Below are 21724 nucleotides of genomic sequence, written 5' to 3' on the forward strand. Positions count from 1 at the left end.
GTGGGAGTTGATGGCAGTTTTAAGGGTATTTCTAAATATTTGCTTCCACTATGCTGCTTTATGAAAAAAAAAAAAACAACTTCTTTTCTCACCATTTTCTTCTGCCCTGTATTTCACAGCGACTACCAGCCTTCCCTTCCCGCCTCTCCACCTCCTCTCCTATCGCTTCCTCCATTTATTTGCCTTGCATTTTCCAGTCTGAATCACTTCCTTCCCTTTCTCTGTTCTGTCTCCTTCAGCCTGAAAATATCACTCACTCCTCGCACTCACAAAAGCTCACAATAGTGCTGGCCCATTCCCGTGGACAGCCCCGAACAAACACGCACTCTGTCTTTGTCCAACCGCTATTTAAAGAGTCATTGTGCTCATAAAGATAAGCCTCAGCAGCTGGAGCACCACAAAGCTCCTGATAAGGTATGTTCTCCAAAACTCGCCACTGTAGAAATGGAATTTACACCGAAACACATCCAAATGATGACAACAATAGCTTGTGGGTGTCTTAGTTTTAAATCGTGTACTTTTAGAAAATCATTCACCATTATTCTGCAAAAAAAGAAAAAAAATACATCCTGTTAGGAACTACAGTGTAACAGGTTTCTCTACTGCAATGTTGCTTTAGACAGCAGCTGTTGTGGAAAAATTGCCATTTGGGTGACTGTGGGGCTGCATATTCTACATCTACAATGAAAGATTTCCTGTAGTTTTTCAACATTACTTTTCTACTCTTCATTTCTGGAACAGCAGAGTGAGGTGACATGAGTTCCAAATAAAGTTTTTCTCCACACCATCAAAAAACTGCATGCTGGTACAGTAGATGTGACAGATGGAGGAGACAGCAAGAGGGCCACATAGATGAGCGATAAGCCCAAAACCAGATAAGGCAAATAGGAAGATTCATATTGCGATAACAAGGAGGGGAAGAAAGAGAGAAAGACAGGGAAAATGACAGAGGGTAAATTAAATAAGACACGAGAGCACTGACAGAAAAAAACAACACAACCACTTCAGCCAAAAGAACATGTTATTCTCAAGGCATGCATCAAAAATCAGAGGAATATACAAGGCTGCTGTATATTCTGTCATGTTTGAACCAAAAAGCCACACCAACGGCATACAACACGGATATGTAAGGTTTACATTTGGCAAAGAGAGAGCACAGGAGAGCATAGAGTACCTATTTATGGGAGGACTGTCACTGGACGGCGCGACACACTCACAGGGAGGGAGGGAAGTCCCAGTCAGGCAGCCAGCCAATGGGAACAAGAGAGGGAAGAGGATTCGGTGAATAGGGCGAGGAGGGGGTGAAAGGTGGGAGGTTGTGGTGGGAGCGTGAAGGTTGAATTTGTGGGGTCATGTTGTGCACAGGTTCATTTAGTGGTCAGCAGGTGCGGCATTCACAAACTCGAAGCCCAGATCAAATACCCACCATCAGCTTGCTCGACTAACTAACTGTGGGCTTTGTGGAGTTGGTTACAGACATGAACATTATATTAAATCCAGCAGGAGTCTGTTCATATCTGCTTTGACTAACAGGTAAGCGGGGCTCACTGCAGTGGGACAATTATCAACTAACCTAACCCTCTAAACCCAAAACCTGCCAGAGGGTTGAAAAGGCATGTTGTCTTTAAGAGAAAAGCCAGAAACTGCAAAAACAGGGAATTTCTGGATTTTCAGTTTCCTCCAACAGCCCTTGAAATACTCTGAGATAAGTTATTTGGTTGGGAAATTTAAACAAATTCAAACTTTAAATCTGTTTCAGCTGCAAAATTTCAGCAAAAATAAACCATTTGTTACTATCTTTAAAAAGAAAAAATTCTGCGCTCCTTAACAATGAGCCCATTAGTGACTCAGCTGCATTACCTGACAAAAATTCAGGGTTTTAAGCTGAACTGGGCTGAACGGCAGGCTGTGTACTACACTGAGAAGACAGCAGGACAATATGTAAACAAATTAAAAATGGAAATAGTAAAATATGTAGAGTTTGTTGAGTCACCATTTCTTTCCAGTTTTGGTAACTCACGTGGAAAAAAATGTTTTAAAAACTATTTATGGCACTATAACTTTAATGTGCTGCATAAAACACTAATTTGATTTCTCTGTACTCAGAGATATGGTTGTTCCCTTTCCATAGAGATGCAGGACTTTATGTTGCAGCAAAAAATGAGCCCACAGTGAGAAAATGTGACAGGAGCAGGGGTTCATAGGGTTAACATTAGGTTGAGATGCAGCATTTCGCTGCCTTTAATGGCTTAGGTTTCTCTGTTTGATAGCATCCACAATCATGGATGTGAATGTTTCAGAGGCTTGTTTCAGTGTAAGCACATCCTTCAGTGATGTTCCACTGTACTGACCAAACCCTGGAGTTCACCTCTGCATCACTGCAGCAAGGACAGAAATTAAACCAGTGGAGGTCAATGCTGGAGGATTTTAAGCAGATTGTAGCTCGCTCTATAAAGTCAGAAAGTCAGAAATACTTTGTAAGAAAGTACAACAACCATCATTCACAGGTTCACATAAGGCTCGCTGTAAGTGAACATTTTGTCAACTCATGCAAGATTACTCTGGGCTCTCTGAATGAGGAATATTGAATAAATACTGAACTAATGTTTGTAAAATGTGTTAGTGGTAAAGTTGCAATGCTCTGTTCCCGAACGAAGGTTAAAAAAATTCATACTTTTTATATAATTGAAGCCAATATTTCCCGACAAAACACATATATAACATATTTTTGTGTTGTTTTGTGTATAAAACGTTTGATTTCAGCAAACAAATTCCTTGTGAGGAAGAAAACACGATTTCTCTCTTCCCATGGAGGATAAATTGATAAGTGTGATCTATAATATTTTTGTACGGTATACAACCCAGGTTGTAATCAGACTGTATATAAATGATGGACGTAGCCTCCGGATCTGAAAAGTGAAGCCAAGGTGGAAGTGAGTTAAACCTGCATTGTTTCTAATTGCCAGCAGGGTTGGCTCCTTTAGTTGAAAAATAAAAAGACTGTTTAGAATTCTGACAAAATTACTTTACTACTCTTTTGATTTGTTACCTCAGTAAACATTTTTCTAATAACTTGTTGGCCTCAATCATTAGGTTTTTGAATACAGCATGAGGATTTTTTTGTAAATTATGGTTCCATTTATACCTTGTGATGGACTGGTGACCTGTCTAGGTCTCCCTTGCCTTCATCCTAAGTCAGGTGGGATAGACTTTAGTTCCCCCCCTCTGTGTCCCTACCGAGGATAAAGTGGTGTATAGATAAGGGATGGATGGTTCCATTTAGAATAGAAATAAACCAGAAAACAGGGCCATTTTTACAGGATGGCAACATTATGATAGAGAGCTTCTTATCTTGTCATGTCTGGTTTCAAAAGATCACAATAGTACCTGTCAAATTCCAAATTCAAGACTTAAAATCATTGTCCACAAACTAATATGTGATCTCAATGTGACTATGGTACATCCATCTTTTATGTACAGTCTATGGTTGCAACTATGATTAATGACTTGTGCCCACTATGCATCCTTGTTAACAGACAAAAAAAGATAAATACTAACAATTATCTCGGCAAAGCTGTGAGTTGTAGAGAACACAACATAAGAAAGATAGAGACAGGAAGTGATCAGTTCAGTGGTGTCACCAACGGTTACAGACACACATACACTTACTGCTCTGTTTCACTTCTACTTTGAGGGCTTTGCTGAAATACTTGTCTGGAGGGGAAACAAAAATATATCTCCCACAGTGTCACAGAGCAATAGTCATGTTGGGAAAACATCATCCAAATGAAAAAGGTGCATAAAAATGACAGAAGAAACTGATGTTGACTGGCAAGCACACTGCAGTCAGTGTTTGCCCTCAGGCCTGGCTGAAGAGACAAAAAGCAGCCCAAACCCCAGAGACACCAAATGACCAGATATGTTGAATCCTGCTTTTCAAAGTGAAATTCATGCAGCGACTTAGGGGAGAGTATATGCTGAAGGAAGAAGGTAAACCACGACTTTCAGAAGTTTACCACCAGGTTTCAATCAGACAATGTTTGTTTTATGATGGTTACAGCATACTATACTTTTGTGCATTTACTTTAAATACACAAAACCTGAAACCTCAGCATGAGGCTGGAGTATGGAGTGTATATATATATATATATATATATATATATATATATATATATATATATGAACTTACAGTGAGATGCTATATCACAGATTTTTACCAACCACTTAACAGAGAAGTGCAAGATGCCAAGGTTGCCAATTAGATTTATTGGATCAATAATGAGTACACATCTGCCATTTTTATGCACCAAGTCAAGAGAAAGACACCTGACAAGTTTGCAGTGTTTAACTTGATCATTAGAGAATTTAGTGAACATGTTTTGATACATACAAAGCTGGATCTTGCTCAAGGATAAAAGAAAAGAGACATGGATAAACTGCTGCAGAAGTTGTGACATTTTGTACCAAATGTATTCATCAACTTACACGTTACTTAATGGACTAAACCAGTTTAAATTAAGTTAAGTCAAGCATAAGTTAGGTTCTCTGTACATCGTTCAGCAAAATGCACCTAAAACAGATGCTTCTCAGGGCCAGAATGTTTCAACACCACTTCTCTGATGAAGAGACAGTAGTGTCAAAGAGTTAGTCTGCACAGGAAAAGACCATGAAATGAGCAGTGTGCCCCAGCATTACTTTTTGTACTCTTAAAGTATGTTAACTATCTGTTAACTAATACATACTTTGTGAACACACTCTTTAAGTTCTCTCCTACACAGTATAAACAATGGACATGCTGGACGGTAAGCCTGACACTTAACTTGACACTTGTCGGGCTCAGCTCAAAAACCTGTGCCTCAGGGAATGGAGAAGTATGATGCCATTCCAGAGGAGCTTGTTTGCCTCATTAAACACACTGACAGACAGTAAGTAGTAATAGATACCGCTCCAACAGGTGATGATGCCGCACATTGCGGAGTGGTAGCTGGACAGCTGGTTGGGTTATGATTGTTGTAAGATACTTTTCAAGTGTTGTTCAACAAAAGATATAAAAAGATTATTATGTGTTTCTAATTACTATATATTTTTTAGGAGATTGCTGAAAAGGCAAGGATATAAAAATTATTAAATATTTTGTTTCAAAAAGAATAAACAAAATTGAATTTGACTGAGCACTTCAAACTTATTTAAAGACATGTTCCTACTGCAGTGAGCTCCAGTTACATCGTGTCCCAAAAGTTCATTTTCGCCCATTGGACAGCATGTTTGATTGTTTCACACCAAAATGGGTTACACCTGGTCAATCAGGTACCGTTAGGTTGTTTGCCTGGTCAAACTGTCAGGTCCCAGTATATGAATTTCTCTCTTGATCACAATGCATTACACTCACAACCAAAGTTTGGAAGCGCTGTTACCATGGCCAAGAATAAGGGTGGAAAAGCTACTTCTTCTGAGATTCGTGTACAGGTCATTGCTCTTCAAAATGAAGGACAATGAAGCTCAAACAAATGAAGCTCAAGCCCTTGGCAGAAGTATCTGCTGGGTGCAAAAGTAGTGGCAAAGGTACAACAAGGGAGGATCCTTCAAAGACTTGCCTCGCTCAGGATGTCCATCTGGCCTAAATGCTATAGCCAAGGATCTGATGAGAAAGGCCAAGGGCAAAAGACGAGTCATGCTGGCAACTCAGTCAGAGGCTGAAAAATCTTGGAGAAGAAGCTTCTAGGAGGACTGTGCATCGTTATTTAACAGAAACGTTGGGGTTGAAAGCTTACAAGAGGCAACGAACCCCGCGACTCACCAAACTGCAAAAGGAAAAGAGACTGGCTTTCGCAAAGAAGTAGATAAGTCTGACTCCCAAGGACTGGGAGGACTGGATTTTCTCTGACAAATGTCCTGTCTACTTAGTTCTGACACCCAACAGTCAAAACAACCGTGTCTATACAGATGATTGTGAAAAAGCATCATCTTCTGAGCAAGTGAAAATCAGTGCCCATAGTGTAGATTAGGGGGGCTATGTCCTCTTCAGGTCTCTCAGAGCTGCACATTGTGCCTCAAGACTTCCAGTTTTGGCCAGGAGGAAAAAAATCGAGGCCTGTGACTGAACGGAAAATATTTAACAGATGTTCAGAATTGGTATTTATGCAAGATGGTTACCTTGCTCACACTGCCCGTAAGACTCAGCAATGGTGTTCTGAGCATCTTCCTGGCTTTCTGCAGAAGAAGGAATGGCCACCAAACTCCCTTGATCTCAACCCAATTGAGAATTTTGGGGAATCCTGAACAGTCACATCTTTACCAGTCTAATACCGACCATCAGGAAACAGCTCAACTCTAGGGCTGTGCAGGAGTGGAGGAAGATAGAACCATCCACACTCAAGAACCTCGTACATTCCGTGCCTGAAAGACTGAAAGTTGTGATCAAAGTGAAAGGGGGAAATACTTTTTTTTTTTAATAAATTGATTGTGTTGCATATTCAGTCTTTGAGCTTTGTTTCTCTGGGGAGAATGAACTTTTGGGAGACGTTGTACAAAAAGCTTCCGGATACAAGATGTTTGCTGAAAAGAGGTGAAAATATATTATGTGCATGTGTGTGTGAGTGCGTATGAGTCATAAATACAGTTGGAACATCGTGCCACCAAACCTGCTCGGTGTCATACAACCGGTTTTACAGGCCTTCTGCAGAAAAGCAGGTTTGAGTTGGAAATGAGCACACACTATTTCTAATGATGTCCATTAGACTCTGTCAGTAATGACAGAAACCATTCGGTGGAAACTCCAAGTGCTTTAAATAGCGTGAGGTGTATACATTTTTATCTCAAGTGGCTCCAGCAGAATGAAAACACATTATCTATGTCTCCTCAAGCTGGAATGCCTTAAACATGATGTATCCTCAAGCTAAGGGCCATATTCAAAAGGATCAAAAGAATCTTTCGTGCTGAGGTAAATGAAAAACTAATAATATAACAGTTTTTATTAATGACATGGTAAATTCTATCCTTACAATTTATGATTATTTTAATTATTGATTCATGTTGAAAGTGGTTTGTTTTATCTTATTAGGTGGCATAAACTTGGAAAATGCCAATTATGTACAATCCTTGAAATCCATAAAGGCACAACCGATCAGCTGGGAAATCTGTGCTGCATTTCTACATTTCAGACGGAGATCAATATTTGTTTTGGTGTGTTTTTTTAACCTCAAACAAAGACATAAGGTAACGAGACACTCTCAACACAGAAGCAATATTAATTAAAAAAAACATAACAAGAATCACATCAGATAAAGTAAACTGTAAAAACAACAAACACAGAAATAGTGTGTAGAACAAAGAGAGGCGTACCTTGAAGGCATACTTGCGGCTGATGTGATCCTCGGGTCCCACGGGTGAAATGACATAGCTGGGCAGGGGAATGCTGCCTAGGACCGATTCCTCTCTGCTGTCTGGAGAGAGAAAGAGAGAGGGAAAGAGAGAGGGAGGGGGGAGATAAGGTGAGAAAAGGAGGGAGAGTGATACGGAGGAAAGGAAAGAGCAAAAGAATAAATCACTCATCACCCACTAATTTCATCACCGGCTGCCACCAGTATCATAACACACACACTCGTATGCCGTCATTCATACCAAAGTGTTGTGTCAAACAGTAAATAACAGCCAGCCGCTTTTCCTCCGCATCTGCTCCACCTCGTTCACATGCCGAGAGCACAGTGAACACACACACATTTTTCTTTATTTGCAAGAAGTCTCAGTGACATGCAGTCTTCAACCTTTTCACCTCAACGTAAAGCTACTCCCAACCCCGAGCAGCTCCGCCAAAGAACGATATCCTCACTTTCCAAAAACATCCTCACTTCTCAAGGTTCATGCACCTATAAATAAAGATCTACAGTGGATTTGTTTTCCACTGAATACTGTGACAGCATGCCAGAGTGTATATGTGAAAGTATGTGTGTGTCCAATGACTACCACATCGTAAAATTTGGCGATGGTATGAAAATATGTGTGCGCGACACCTGCACGCATGTGTGGGTGTTGGGCTGAGAGGTGATAAGGCAGCGCAGTGGATTAAAGGGGGAAAATGTTTAAAAATAATTCAAGGACCTTTGGAGGAGACATTCCCTAAATGGTGGGCGACACTGTGAGGTCTTTTTATCTGCTCTCGCTCACACACACTGAGCAAAACCAGCTGTAAAAAATGAATTATAATGCAGACAAACAAGACAAGGATGGGACTATTCTATCACTCTGCTTTGTCTTTTTTCCACAGGAAAACGGTTGTTTGTTTTTGAAAATCAGCATCCTAAATTAGAGTGTGTTGCATGCTAAGCCTCTTGAGGGAATTTTTCATTTCTGATATTGGACTAAAAAATCAAAATAAAACCCATTTTCATTATCAATGATTCTGCAAGTTTTTGTGTGATTATTTTGTTTTGTCACTGAGGCGTCCTTAAATTTCATTTTTTTCTGACCACCAGACAAAAACCAAAAAAACTTAAGGGACCAAATAACAAAGAACAGAAGTTCTTTACATTTGAAAGATAAAAATCACTCAGTTTATGTTATTTTTGACAGAAACATAAAAGGACTTAAATTCCAAATAATGGCCTGGTTGATTATCAGATCCAATATTTGTCATATTTCTGATTAACAGTGCTATTACTTTTTTAAATGAATTCCTAACAAAAAAGGGTTTTTAAAAAATGCTACCTTGGTTCTGATGCAGTCACCTTACTCCATCTATCACTCTACAGTCTCCATCTGTAGTCCCACCCACAGTGCTATGTAAATGTCAGCTTTAAAAGCTGACACTTTATTTTAAAGAATGAACGAATTTAGCCAATTTATCAGAGCAAGAAATGACAAAAGCCTTTATTTTGAGCTTCCCAATGGTTCTTGAACTAATCATATACAATGTAGTACTTTCTGAGAATTAAACCATATCTAAGCTTTAAATCGTATTATCAAAATCACCCAGTCCCGTATGTTTTACTTAAAATTTTCCAAAAACTTAAGCACATGTACCAGACAGTTTCTATTACAAAAAAACATTGTGAGAAACTGAGAAATTTCAGGGATTTCCTGATGAACTGGACTGAACTGCAGGCTGAGTTTACACAGAGCAGCCAAGAGTATAGAACTAACTAAAAATTTAAGTATCGAATGTCTATAGTATGTAGTATTTTCCAGTCTTGGAAACAATACAATACAATGACTTTATAACACGTGTGGGTACTTAGAAAATGGTTGTGTATGTTGATTGCAGGTCTTTTTCATCTTAAATAAAATAATAATCAGAGGATATTTTAATGAGTGATAGCAATACAACTGTCACACTGTATTAAAAGACATTTTTTTGAATTCTCTCTACTCCTAGCCATGGCTGTGCTGTTTCCATAGACGTGTTGGACTATACAATTCAGTGAAAAAGGAATCCGCCGTGAGCGAAAATAACAGAAGAAATAATGTTCACAAACTGCTTATGCTTCAAAGTGTTAAAGACCCCCTGTGATGAAAATTACATTTCTTACCTTCCATGAAACCATAACATCCATATGGTGTTTTTACATTCTAAAAGACACATAATGAATCAGATAAGCAATCAACGCAACGGTTGAGCCTTTCTACCTTAAAACAGCAGTGCACCAGTGACTGTCTCAGATTCAGACTTTCAAAGTTTATGTTACAGACTTACAGACCTACAAAAACAATTTCTTTTAAAAACTTTTTTAAATGACAACCAAAAGCCTTATCAATTTATAATCAATTAACAAACAACAAGAAATGTTCTCAATGGACATATTCTGTGTGCTGGTGTAGCGGATTTGAACTGTCGCATGACAGTAGTAGGTAACATGGGCTGAAAAGCGAAGATAATCAGCCACTGGACCACAGTGATGCTGTCAGAGTGCACTTTAGCTCAGCTACAAAACAAGAGACCTGACCAGTAAACATTATGTGTCACAGGAGGCTATCTCATGGTACAAGATAAACAAACACAATGCTCTCTGCTTGCCAAAACAGGACTACCAACAATCTAAGTGATCGCTTTCTGACAAGAGGCTCCTCATCATGGCACGACCTAATATTTTAAAGGTTAATATACTTTTAATTGATTAATAATAATAATTATTATTATTTTTAATGGCAATTTATGGATTAACCAGTATGTATATATGCCTGAGTTACGTCATTGTAACTCGCCATTGTGCAGCATAGTGTCGTTTTGTAAGGAGTGAATCGAAGCACTTTTAAGGCACAACCAGAGAGGGACTTTATCTAAGTCTTAATTTTGACACCACTGGTGGTCAGTATCCTTGATTTCTAATGATGATCTAATAGCTGTGAATTAATTTTCTTTCACTAACTATGAATTTATTATCCATATCAATTCATCCATATTTCCTTCTGCTTTTTTATTGTGTCTTCTTAGATTTATGTATGTTCATTATTATATTATATACTACAGTATTGTACTAAGTAATTAATATGTTAATTACCTTGTAAATGCAGGGTCACTTAATAAAAAAAAGGCACAACCTCGACAGCCCACAGAGAAACCATCGAAAAAAATAAAGTTGTAACTACTAAATCTAAGACAGAAAAGGAAGGTTTGGTTGTTTGTGTAAAAACAAGAGATGAAGGGAGGAGATAAGTGGTGCTGGAGACGGATCAAGAGATTTCATGTTGAGAGAAGAAACCTTTGAACTGAGCAAGAAGACATGGAAAAGGGAAGAAAATGAAACAACAGAGAATTGATTTCACCCTCCTGTCGAGGCGAGGAAGCAGAAAAGCATGTCCCAAAAGCTTCGCTTAAGAATATGGAGATGAAAAAGGAAGGCGTGGAGAGTCAGATAAAGACAGACGGAGGGCGCAGACCGACAGTGGATGGAGGATGTGATGCAGCTGTGTGTGTGTCCGTGTGTTTCAGCTGGAATCCACTGAGAAAGATCAGATTAATGCCTGCCCAGACCGAATTACTGGCTCCCTTGTCAGCTGCAGTTCACTTTAAATCCACCATCATCAGAGTCCAATTTAAACTTCTGAACTTTGTCCCAACCTTTTATGTTGAAAGCTGTCATGCTTCCATGTACATCTGCATCCTCCTCAGACAAACATTTGTCAGCTGTGTTTCCTCCAAATTCAGACCAAGCAAAAAAAAGAACATGATTAAAAACATTTGGAGAAACCATAGACTGTCTGTATAGTGGACGTAGCATCTGGCTCCAGAATTGAAGCCAACCCGGAAGTGTCAAAAACTTGCAATATCACGCCGTCCACTAGGGTTGGCTCCAAAAAGCTTTTTCTCCATAGACCCCAATTCATTTTTGGAAAAAATAAAATCTGACAGACTGATTTTCTACAGCTCAGGATTTTTTCCCGTTAGTTTTCATGGTCAAAATGAGAGATCAGGTGGCCGATCTTAAAATAAATCAATACTGAATTTTAAACAAATCGTTAAAGTTGGTGGAGCCAGGGAGCGTGGCTATACTTGATAGACAGCAACAGAAGCCTCTGCGATAAAATGTGGGCGGGATAAGAGAGTCTTCAGCCAATCCTGTCCCTAGTTGCTCTCCGGTCCAGTCTGTTTGATGACGCTTTTTATGTCACTGGCTCCAAAAAATCCAAAACGGCGACCAGGAAGTAGCAAAATCCGGGCTTCATTTTCTCGGCGTTGAAACCAATGGGTAACGTCACGGTTAGTTCACGCCTGGGAGAAACAAGACTTTTTAACACCTGGTTGCAAGGGGAAAAAATCTGCACGTTATCTGTAGATTACCTAAATTGACCACAGTGCCCTGCCCCAAATAAATTGTAATTAAACCTAAAAAGCCAAAAGCCTGAGTGAGAGACAGGTAGTGAAAAAAACTGAAGATCTCCAAGACAGCCATTCATTACACTAAGAAAAAACAAGCTGAACATGGTACTACCAAATTGCTAACTGGTCGCAGCAGGAAATGTCTTTCTATCCCATGAGATGAATGTGCACTCATTCGTTCCTGTGTCTGAAATCGTCGTCAGACCTCCAGGGACCATAAAAATGAGTGGGTACGATGGAGAAATGTGACTTGTTCGTAAAGGACAGTTCAAAACTGACTTCTTGAAAGTGGCCTGAAGTCAAAAGGCAGAGGACAGTCTGATTACTCATTACTGGGAATCACAAGGATCGGACTGTAGATGATTAGGCTATAGTTCTCTTCAGTGCTGAGTCCAATTTCCAGTTGACGCCCACTCCAGCCAACGTACTGGTTAGGAAGGAGGAAGCCTGGAGAACCTACAAACCAGACTGTCTTGCCCTACAGTAAAACATGGGGGTGGATCAGTGATGATCTGGGGTTGTTTCAGTCTGGGTGGAACAGGGCAAATGCAATAGTGTGAAGGGCGAATGAACCAGGTCATTTACAGGGCTACTCTTGAAAACAGTCTTGTTCCATCAGCTGGAAAACTCTTTTCTGCCTCCAATGACTGGATTTTCCAACAAGACAATGCCATTTTCCACATGGCAAGGTCGGTTAAAGCCTGGATGGAGAACCAGAACATTGGAACTGTGCCTTGGCCTGCTCTATCACCAGATCTAAATCCAACTGAAAACCTGAGGAAAATCAACAAACGCAAAATGGAGAACCACAAACCCAAAAACAAAGTCAATTTGTTTGAATTTGTGCAACAGGAATGAACTGCTGTGACAGCAGAACAATGTCAGAAGCTGGTGGATAAAATGCCAAGATGCACGGCTGCAGTCATCAGAAACAATGGTTATGTAATCAAGTACTAACTCCTGTGTGTTTCATGTGACTAAAAAAGACAGAAAAAAACCATGGAATCATAAAAGTTGTTTTTGGCAGTACAATGCCATAGCTATTGATGTAAGAACTTAAGTGATTCTGGTTATTATCAAGAAAACCATAGAAAATGTCTGATATCAGCTCTTAAAGTAAACTCATATGAGCTATTTTTGTTGTTATCATTATATTTGTTCAAACAAATGTACCTTTAGTTGTACCAGGCAGTAAAATGAGCAACAAATTGAAGAAAACAAGGGTGGTCTAATAATTTTTTCCATGACAGTATTTCACATGGTGTCAGTTAGTTTGGAACTGTCTCTGAGAAAATGTTCAGTAGACATTAAATAAGTTTCACCTAACAGTCACCTTTTGTTTGGGCCAGTAACAAGTTCTAATAACACACTGTCCAGTGTGTGTCCAGAAGCAGTCTGGTACCACCTAAAATAATGCATTAATCCTTAAATGGACTTCTCTCATTATGAAAGTAGCCCCGATGACTGTCTGACTGATAAGATTTTGGTCAGATGACATCATATTGACCAACCAATCGACCACTCAACCTGAAGTCTACAGCCCTAGTACCGTAGTTTCTTATTGCTAGTTAAGTATCAGCTCGACAGTGCGATCAGTTCTGCACAGCGACTGGACAATGCCATGGTCACACCCTCTGATCCTCCACATCATGCACCATGTTGGCGCAAGGCCACGCCTCCAGGCTGCAGGCATTACTCAGATTCTACAAATAAATGCATACATAGCTCAATGTCACTCTAAATTACAAGTTGAAGTACAGCTGCTGTGAGGAACTTGCTAATGAAGTCTAAGACGGCAGGATGAATTCAATTTGTACAGCAGCAAACCTTTTTAATTTCAGTTTTATTCTTTAAACAGCACCAGTGAGGCACCTGCAGAACACAGTGCAGTCCAATACAATAGGCATTAAGCAGATCCTACAATAGATCCTACTTCAAGTTTGTAACAATCAGTTTTTTGGTGAGACTTTTTGAGAGGTGCTGATTCACTGTGATGCAAAGTTATAAAGGCTGCGGAGGTGTCATTGTTATGAATTGTATTATATTGTTAAGAGTTTCTGTTATTTAGTCTGAGCCTGAATGTTTGATTATGGGGAAGCGGGAGAACACACAGCAGCTCTCAAACTAAACCATTTCTTCTACATGCTAGGTCTGATCGGCATTATGCAAAGACTCACCTTTGTAGTAGAACAGACAGAAATCAGCCAAGACAAACCATTTCCTCTTCCAAAGTCGCATCCCAGAGCTGTCCTGCAGACAGAAAAAGAGGTAAAGAGTGTAAGTAAAGAATGTATAAGTAATGCGATGTAATGCAGCACAAACTGGAGGAGATAACGAGAAGGGACAGACAGAGATCTTAAATAGGAGGAGAGAGGGGTAATGAGAGAGATGAAGGGAGAGGCTGAGCAATAAAGAGGCAGAAAGTGGTAGCGAGGAAGAGTGCGTACAGTAGGGAAACTGAAGTAATGAAAGGAAAAGTGAGGTGGAGATGAGCAGAAATAAAGAGAGTGAACAGGAAGGAGAGGGAGGAAGGGAGCGATCATTTGTCCTTGTTCGCTGGCTCGCCGCGTCTGCCACGATGCCACGACCGCTTTACTGCTCGTTTTGTCTTTTACGTTCTCTTGCTGAAAATGGGGCCATTTGAAGAGCAGAGGAGATACAGGAGGGATGAAATCACCTCATACACAGATCTATACTCGTCCTTTGGCTAAAGATGTGTGAAACCACAACCATGCAACACCCCTTTGTGTGTGTGGCTGAAGGGAACAAATGGTGCTCTGTCCATTTGGTCGTGGTGGTAGTTATGTAGGTGTACAGTTGTCAGTGGTACATTTCTGTGTATGTGAATGAGCTTTAAACGGTCTGTGTGTGAGCATTCATGCTCCCTGCAGAATTTACATTTTCTTCTAATTAAAAAATACTTGCGCTGTACTATAGAGTGTTGTGTACAGAACCCTATAACTGTGCTTCTGTCCTTGTGTGTGTCACAGTGTAGGCACGCCTCTTTGTGTAGTAATTAAAATGTCATTACTTTGCAGGAACAGAACTCACTGTTTGTCTTGAACACAGGCCAAGCAGCTTCCAACGGGAAGATGCCAACTACAGACATTTTAAGTATAACTTCAAATAAACAAAATGTCTCCAGTGATAGCCTGTTTGTGATCAGCAGCAGGTGCTCTAGCAGCAGTCAACGATAGCATCGGCTAAATAAATAAATCAAGGAAATGAAACTGGGCCATTGAAAGAAAGATTACAGGATGATATTGAATGAAGCTGAAACTGACAATGGCAGGAAAAACCTATGCTACCTGTGTTCTCATTATTTAGTTAACATTACATAGAAATAATGCTTCTCTTCAGATTTTATCGCGACATTGTCCGGCAAAATTTGCACATATCAGATTAGATCCTGAAAAAGAGCGGTATTTGAAGCACTAGCCCAATTGCTAAAGGCACGTTTTTTCATTGTAATGTAGAATATTTTTACACTCACATATGCCCATGCTGACAAGACATTCTTCCAACTCTTCAACCTATGACTTTATTTCAGTAATCAAAAAATGTTGTTTACGTGGAGAGGTTTTCTATTTTGTATTGGGTTGTGGAAGTCCTGCAAATGTATTTAATACTATCAGTCCTGTGACTACATCATCAGAATTACTGGAGCTGAACACAATCATTTTAAAAACTGCTCCCATGTACCTCTCTAAAAAGAGCAAGATGGTCCTAACATGAATAAAATGTTTCAGCGTCCGCATTGTTCTCCCCTGCTTGCGCTCCATTCTTCCGCTTTGGTTTAATGGCATCAACTGTTTATCTAAAAGGACTTAACTTTTCATATTCAACTGACTGCATTAGAATGAGAATCTATTTGCATTAACGTCATGGATTAGTTGCAAAGCCAAACACAGCAGAATCACTGTGGGAACATTTGGCTTTAAGCCCAATGAAAAAGGAGAGCATAATAACTTGGAGAAGGCAATTTGTAAGATTTGCAGCAAAAGGTGGCGTTCAAAGGTGCCAATACGACTCATCTGAAACTAATAGAGGCACAAAATTACCAGAAAGCATAATGGAATCACTAATTGCAAGTATTAGTATGGTGATTCATCATTAATTTAAATGTCATAATTATGGCAGTCCTTGCCATCATAGAAACACAATAACATGTTAGCAACAGCAGTCCTCATTTGATTATATGTTCATATGTCTGATATAGTGTCCAAGTTTGTGTGCGAGTTTCCCTACTTGTTTGTAGAGCCATCCTCGGACCACCACAGGGACGTTAGGATTCCTCTTAATGGCCTGCTCTCTCTTTCCGAAGCTGTGCACCTTACCACTGGACCGGGAGCCCTGCAACACACACACAAACAACACAATTCATACACAATTCTAGGTGCTTTATAATGGCAAAGAAATACATTCAGCACAGGACTTGAAAATTAATTATAAAGATGATTCAAAATTAGGCATTAAGATCCTATATATAAATCATAAAAATTAAACATAATTAAGCAATAAAAGTGCATTAAAAGTCAGAAAGAAAATACACTGAGCATCTAAGAGAAAGCTGCAGTAAACAATATGGTTTCCAGGTCTGATTTAAAAGAGCTGAAATTCTGAGCAGACCTCAGGTATTCAAGAAGTTTGTTCCACAGGTGAGGAGCATAATGGCCGAATGCTGCTTCACTATTTTTGGTTCTGATTCTGGGAGCACACAGTTAAGCTTGTCCCTGATGACCTGAGGGCTCAGGATGATTCATATGGAGATAATAAGTTCAGGACGTATTTTGGTCAAAGACCATTCAGTGATGAGAAGACCAAGAGCAAGATTTTGAACTCTACCCTTTGACTAACAGGAAGCCAGTGCAGTGATTTGAGAAGACATCATTAAAATCCTCATCAGTGGCAGTGAATTATTGATAGTGTTACAATTGACACTACTGCAATATAATTTCACCCTTTTTTAAAAGCAGGTGATTACACAAGTGCTGACATTTACCAAGACAGGATCCTTTCTTTCCCATCTATCATTTATTGTGTTTATAAATTAACAAATCAATTTGCAAATTAATTAACCTACAAAAACATTTGCTCGGTTAGTTTTTACGCATCTGCTTTGCTCACTAGCAATGTTGTGTGGCTGCTCGCTGCAACTCTCCATTGGCATTTAGTTGTAGCACCTAGTTAATTACCTATGACGACATCAGAGGCAAATGCATTAGCTGAGTACATTAACTCTCTGTAAGAAAACTGTGGCTAAAAAGGCCATGACAAAAAGTCAGCCAGTTCTCTGTGTAATGGTAGCTTATATTTGGAAATAGGCTGTCTGCGTCTGATCAGGCCATTCAATCTTACTTAGAAAAGCACCAAAGGGACATTCACCCACACCATGATTATCTTTTTCAGGTACCTCGCCTTTTATGCTCCAATTGTTACATAATTACAGCCATTATTTGAGCACAGACAATTTTCCACTAGATCCCTGTGAAAGTGACAGACATCGTTGCTATGACATTGTTCAGACATTGATAAAGCCTCTGCCCTCTGGCAGGTAAGAGGTTAGAAAAGGAGACTTGTGACCTGCAGGTTAGTGGTTCGATGAGCAGACACACAGCTGCTGGAAAGTCTGGACACTGAAGGTGAACGGCGATTATCAAAGAAAGTGAGGCAACAATTCCCAGAGCCCTTCACTGTCAGCAGTGATAGACTGTGGTGATGTGTTAAAGGCCCAGTATTGTTAATGAAGCCAACATTTCCTTCATTGGAAAGGTAAAAAGTTAAGGCAGAAAAGGGCAAATATTCTTTCTCAAAGATGGCCAGTTGTACGTTAAAGTAAGAAGAAGAATTTTAAGTTGTCCTTGAGAATCACCACTAACTTATAGAAGTGAAATATTTCAGCTAGACTTCAATGATATTGGAAAGTTCAAGAGAAAAGAAAAGTTTTAAACCTTGCTAACATGTCTGTATGGTGTTTCTATATGCTAGAATAAACATCTTAAATGAAACAAGCCTTAGCTGAGAAAATGCCTTCAGACTTCCAAAGTTTCATACGTAATAGACCTAATAGACTAATAATACCAACTTGCAGGATGGAGCTTTTTCAATAATCGTTCTCAGAATTAGTGTGTGGTTGTGAGTTGTAGCGCCAGCAATCAAGGAAACCAGAAGGCTGGGTGGAGATAGAGGTGTTAATACTAGATCTGCACATACTGATGAAGACATAGGTGTACAGTTACATCTAAGCTATTTTAATGCATCAAGGGATTATTTTCATAGAAAGAAGCACTTCTAAATTTGCAATTTTAATGCACTAAGATGGGTTTTTGGGGTTTAATCAATGCCAGGAGTGGGATTTTAAGCTTTAAGCCAAGGCCAGGTTACTAATTCCTTCAATTATTTAATATGCATGTATTATCAATAACAGCCTGTCTCATGCAAGGTCAAGGAGAGCCTATCTGCACTCACACTGGGTTGCAAAAATAAAGTTTGGGGGCCCTGGGCAAAAATATAATTTGGGCCCAGGTGGCCAAACTGTTCTAATGTTTTGTGCTTAATTTACTTTGTGAAATGGAAAATTTGAGTACTATATAACCTGAAATAAAAAAGATCTTATTATCATATATTAACTCATGGTCCCTCAACAAGACAGAGTTTGTGGATATGCACTAATGAAAGTGTTGTCCTGAAGCCAGACTATGTAAATTTGGATGAGCCACAAGTGGTAATTATGAGACACTGATGCTTTAACTTCTGCTGATATTTTGAGAGTATTTCTGTGTTCTTAAGGTAGGGAAACAATGTTTTTAGGGGCATAGACTTCAACTCAATACCAGGGCAAAGATGGAAAGAAACATGTCTTCAGCTAATGTGAAAAGTCATCTCTGCATGGCTGATATGTCCTTACACTGTAGATGAACTGAAATCAAGTCCCTTCTGGAAGTAATTAAATCTAACAATACGTTTTCAGCTGTTACAGATAGTGACACTGAATATTTTCCAATATTTTGTGTTGACGTTTTTTGATTTCTTGCACAAATGAATAATTTGTCAACTCATTAATGGCAACCAGATTCCTATGACATCTCCCAGCGCAGCAAATTCTGATATCAATCTGCTGGTTATTTCTATAGAAAATAGAATAAGTATATCATATCGGTATATATTTTATAGAATGTCATGAAATAGTACCAAAGAAAGTCTTGAAAGAATCAGTGAATTTATAGTGTAAGGAATCACCCGACTAGGTGAGGTCTATTAGCAACATTTACTAATTTTATAGTATTAAGTAGTGTTCCAGCTCAGTGAGTTATAATTATTCCACTTCTACAAATGTACATCTGAGACACTGACGTCAATTTATCTTTCATTTCACACATTACAGAAAGACAGGGCCGCTGGTGTCTCCGTCTCAACAAACCATGACATTCTTGCCTGCTGTATATGCCACACAACATGCTTATACACTGTGCACATATTCATGAAACCTCATTACACCACCCTCTATCCTGAAACCCCTGAAAGAAGACTACTCCCCCTGGCACTGCATGCGCACACACAGGCACAGACTCAGACGGGCGCACACATCAGCCCTGCCACCTCCCTCACTGCTGTAATAAAACATTTGGTGTGACGGCTGCATGAGTGTGTATACGGACTGGAAGCGGCGCTGGGAGGCTTCCACAGCTGGGAAACGGCAAACACACCAGCTAATTACAGGGAGGCTGGCTGGCCAAGCATGATGCACAGCGGCTCCAATATTGTCACATCTGTAAATATACTGCCTGTGTATATGTCTGTGCATGTCGCGTAGTTTGTATCTGCATGTATGTGTGTGTTTGCAGATATGTGTGTGAGTGTGTGTACGATGCGGCGGTCTATTTTTAGGCCGAGGGTAATTCTGTGGAACAGACTGTGGTCCCTGCTGCACAGTGGCACTCTGTCTTGTAGGTGAGTGACTGAGAGTCAAACCAGCTATTTGTTACGTGAATGCCACACAATTAGACAGCCTAAAAGCCTAGAGAGGGCCCCGTCTGAGACCTGGAGGCTGCCAGTTCAAACCCCAGCCAGACAAGAATTATCTCGGAGGGTGAGGTAATTAAACAAGAGTAGTGCTTCCCCCTCCCTTCAGAAGTCTGCTGGAGATGTACTTATACCAGACATGTAATCGTAGTCTGTGCAAGAGAATCTGATCAGTGGTTAAGAGTGTTACTTTAACTGCTAAGATGATTGCAACTAGTTGATGATTTGAAATGACACCTTGATTTTCATCATTTATCAAGCAAAAATGTTTAACATTATTTGTTTGCAGCCTTTTCAATGAAAGCATTTCCTGCTTTTCGTTGTTTTGCATCACTGTAAATAAAAACACTTTTGGTTTTAATTGTTATTCTGACAAAACAAGTTACTCAAGTCCATCATAGTCTATAATTAGTCTTATGTAATATATAATTGTCTTAATGCACAAATTTACCACTCATTTACAGGAAAATTGTCGAATAAAAGGCGAATTAAAGCTGCAGAAACAAAACCAAATCCCCACACTATGAAGATATACGGGCCTCCTGCCCCATCAGACAACCACATGTTTCAAACCCACAAAGACTGCTGAGCTAAAAGTTTACATCAATTTGTGATTTCACCTGAGACTTCCACTCTGATCCCCTAAGTGAAAGTCCTCCATCAAAGCAATTGCATTTCCACATCTTACTCTCACTGCAAACTTTGCTGCGATGTCTACTCACATCTGATCAGTGAAAAGCCCTGCAATTGGCTGATATTTACCGTTATGGGCTAGATTTTCTAAAGCTTAAAATGGAGCTAAGAGGAGGTATAGAGGTCTAGTTTCCTTTCACACCACCTGACTTACAATACATTGAAAGGTAATGATGGAATTTCTTTCCCAATAATGCTAAAAAAAATACTGCCCGCCCAGCTTCAATGCATTATTCCATCTGCTCTGGTTATGCAAACAATAGGAGTAGACCACATGTAGACTGGAGAAACCAGAATTCACTGGTGCATTTAAGTGCATTTAAAATGTAATTGAAAAATTACACTTTTATGTTCGTTTCTTGCATCAATTTGACAAATGATGCAGATCTGAGCTCGTCTTCAGAGAGCACTGAAATCATTTGCTTCTTTAATCAACATTCATTCAGCAAGTCTGTTTTCATTGTTCTCTGACACATTTAATTGTTAATAATACACCAATTTATCCATTCTGAGCCAGCAAAGTCTGAAACCTTTGAAGATATTTTGCCATTTTTCAAATTTCAAGTGCTTCCACACACAGTTTTTTAAACACTTCTTTACAAATTCTATCAAATTTTAAAGCTTCGGGACTGTGATGAACATTTTCAGTATTTTCATTATTGTAAAGATTAAATGGCTGATTGCAAAAAATGGATGGCTTATCCAGCAATGGAATTACCTGCAACCCAAGTTACATACAATAGGGCTCACTGGATCTTGTAAATGAACCATTTGACCAACTGTTGCTGCTGGATGAAAAGTCAGAGGTTCACCAGTCATTTGGATTCATCCTCTGGGCACCAAGAAAATCTGTACCATCTTTCACAGAAATCCAAATGATACTGATTGGCTGACCCTACAAAAACACAATTTATTTAGCTAACTCAAGAATTTCAATATTGTAGCCAAGAACAGAGAGTGAAGAACAAAATAATGTCTCTTCAGCAACGCATTTTCAAATGAGGGTTGCTTGGCACAGTCTCCTTTGGTTGTTTTTGATTGGTTTTCCACTAGTCACCATGTTTAACTGCTTGCAGCTAAGGATTGATGCTAGGGAAGCCTCAAAATTTAAAAACTAGAATAGCAGAAACAGTATGATGAATCTTCTAGATCACACTGGTGCTCAAAAAGGAGATATTTAAGGAAGAATCTTTTATC

The 21724-nt window shown here is 39.4% G+C and overlaps 1 protein-coding gene across 10 annotated transcripts in view; it reads right to left on the minus strand.

Moving 5' to 3' along the window:
- LOC110956882 (pleckstrin homology domain-containing family A member 7-like) overlaps positions 1 to 21724 on the minus strand; it is a 161058-nt gene that overhangs the window by 33067 nt on the left and 106267 nt on the right. For 8 of the 10 annotated variants that reach the window (XM_022202627.2, XM_022202625.2, XM_022202624.2 and 5 more), the window contains 3 exons: positions 16061 to 16165; positions 13990 to 14062; positions 7342 to 7442 (listed from right to left, as the gene is read on the minus strand). In XM_022202627.2, coding sequence (XP_022058319.1) covers positions 7342 to 7442; positions 13990 to 14062; positions 16061 to 16165 — 279 coding nt within the window. Of the gene's footprint in view, positions 1 to 1174; positions 4102 to 7341; positions 7443 to 13989; positions 14063 to 16060; positions 16166 to 21724 lie in introns of those variants that run through there. The other 2 variants (XM_051952582.1, XM_022202633.2) reach the window with 2 other exon arrangements.

Source organism: Acanthochromis polyacanthus, chromosome 8 (assembly GCF_021347895.1).
Source record: "Acanthochromis polyacanthus isolate Apoly-LR-REF ecotype Palm Island chromosome 8, KAUST_Apoly_ChrSc, whole genome shotgun sequence".
NCBI classification, from domain to species: domain Eukaryota; kingdom Metazoa; phylum Chordata; class Actinopteri; family Pomacentridae; genus Acanthochromis; species Acanthochromis polyacanthus.